Below are 1,796 nucleotides of genomic sequence, written 5' to 3' on the forward strand. Positions count from 1 at the left end.
GTCAAGGCCACGTCGGAGGTCAAGGACGAGCCCGAGGTCAAGGCCACGTCGGAGGTCAAGGCCACGTCGGAGGTCAAGGACAAGCCCGAGGTCAAAGACAAGCTCGCGGACCAGCCAACGGCAGCCCCGAAGTATGTGCGGTCGGGCAATCTGCAGACGATCCTCCAGCCCACCGATTGGGTCAAGGGCTCGGTGGCGCCGAATGGACAATGCCTCTTTGCCGCTCTGCACCGCTTGCTTTACGCCAACGGTGCGACGGCCGGGCCAGGCGCAAAGACAAAGGCTGCACCGGACGCCGAGAACAACCTGAAGACACGCATGTACGCGGCGTCCGCGCATCCCGACGTGCTCGAGCTTTACCGTGCGACGATGCTCCTGGGCGGTGCGCAGGGTCCTCTGGCAAAAGCCACGACTCCAAGCGAGTACCGGAAGACTTACTACCAGTACATGCGGGCACGGCCTCTGGCGCGCACAGTGTCCGTGGACTACTGGGGCGGGGCGGCCGAAATCGCCTCGGCGGCCCGGGCCTTCCAGGTGACCATTCACATACTCGACGCATGCTCCTCGGACAAGACGAAGTGGCAACTGCTGCGGTACTGCTGGCGCGACGACGCGCTACACAAGGAAATGGTACCGACACACCAATGGGACAGCGTCTTCGATCGCGCAGGGTCCGCCGGGTGGGTCCTACTGCTTGACCAGGACCACTACGAACCACTCTTCCCGCCCGAGCCTGCCTCCAACCCCGCCTGGGCGCGGCGGCGCCAGGCTCTCCACACGGCGCAGCCAACGCTCGATGAGGCACGATGGGATCCAGCAGCACCCTTGACACGGGCGCAGCTCGTCAACCGGCGCCTTCAAGACGAAGCCGCGACTCCACCGTCAATGGATCTCGTGACGAACGAAGATTTCAGCGCGTTCGTCTTTGCCCACCCGCGAGACGCTCGACTGGCGATGTTCCGGCTCGGCTGGCCCGAGCTTCTTCTGCATGCCTGCGCGCCGACGACCCTGACGACGTTTGGCCAGTACTGGCTCCACCAGATCTACTTGGAGGCCTTACGGGGCATTGCGGCACGGCGCCGGGAAGCGCTCAAGGTCGCCAACAAGGATGCGGACACGACGCACGATCTCGCAATCACGTGGTACGAGAAAGTGGCCGATGAGACGGGTGATTTGGGCCGCAAGGTCACACTTATCACGAACTGCGACCGCTGGATGGCGCTTGCCAAGGAGTACCCACAAGACGAAACGGTGCGCCTCGTTCAGACGCTGCACGGCTGCTGCTCGCGCAAGGATCAAGTGTGGCTTGCCATCTTCGTCGCGCTCGTGGACGATATTGGCATCGACCCCACCGACCCAATGCCGACTCCTTCGCTGGAGATGCTGGTACACGCCGCCTCAGACGATGCCTTGCGCACGGCAGTCGTCGACGTCCGCACGAGTGGCTCGGGAGCGTGGGCACGGGTCCGGGATCTCGTGGATCGGGTTGAAGGGGCGTGGCTACACTGGGGATATCCGCAGACGGGACCTCCCGAGCTGTGGTAAACCCAAGCCACGCCCTGCATATTGTATATCTATGTATCAAATGTATCAATCCATATCCACGAGAACCCACCCAACACGACCTACTACTACCCAAGACGACGGACAAGGCCGCTCAGACAAGCACCAAGCGACCCGAACCGTCTCACCAACGAACCTACGCATCGTCACGCAAAACGTCGCCGGGCTGCGCAAGGACCCCAAGAACATTTCCGCGTGGTTTTGTCAGTGGAAGGCCAAGCTCGACCGCGGGA

General features: G+C 62.7%; 1 protein-coding gene across 1 annotated transcript in view; it reads left to right on the forward strand.

The window, feature by feature from the left end:
* The window catches only part of SDRG_17274 (hypothetical protein), a gene marked incomplete at both ends in the record, with an annotated part of 3,573 nt that extends 2,028 nt beyond the window's left edge, over positions 1 to 1,545 (forward strand). Inside the window, one exon of the mRNA XM_008623514.1 lies at positions 25 to 1,545. Coding sequence (XP_008621736.1) covers positions 25 to 1,545 — 1,521 coding nt within the window. The remainder of the gene's footprint in view (positions 1 to 24) is intronic.
* Between the last annotated feature and the right edge of the window lie 251 nt (positions 1,546 to 1,796).

The sequence above is a fragment of the Saprolegnia diclina genome (genome assembly GCF_000281045.1).
Source record: "Saprolegnia diclina VS20 unplaced genomic scaffold supercont1.239, whole genome shotgun sequence".
NCBI classification, from domain to species: Eukaryota; Oomycota; class Saprolegniomycetes; order Saprolegniales; family Saprolegniaceae; genus Saprolegnia; species Saprolegnia diclina.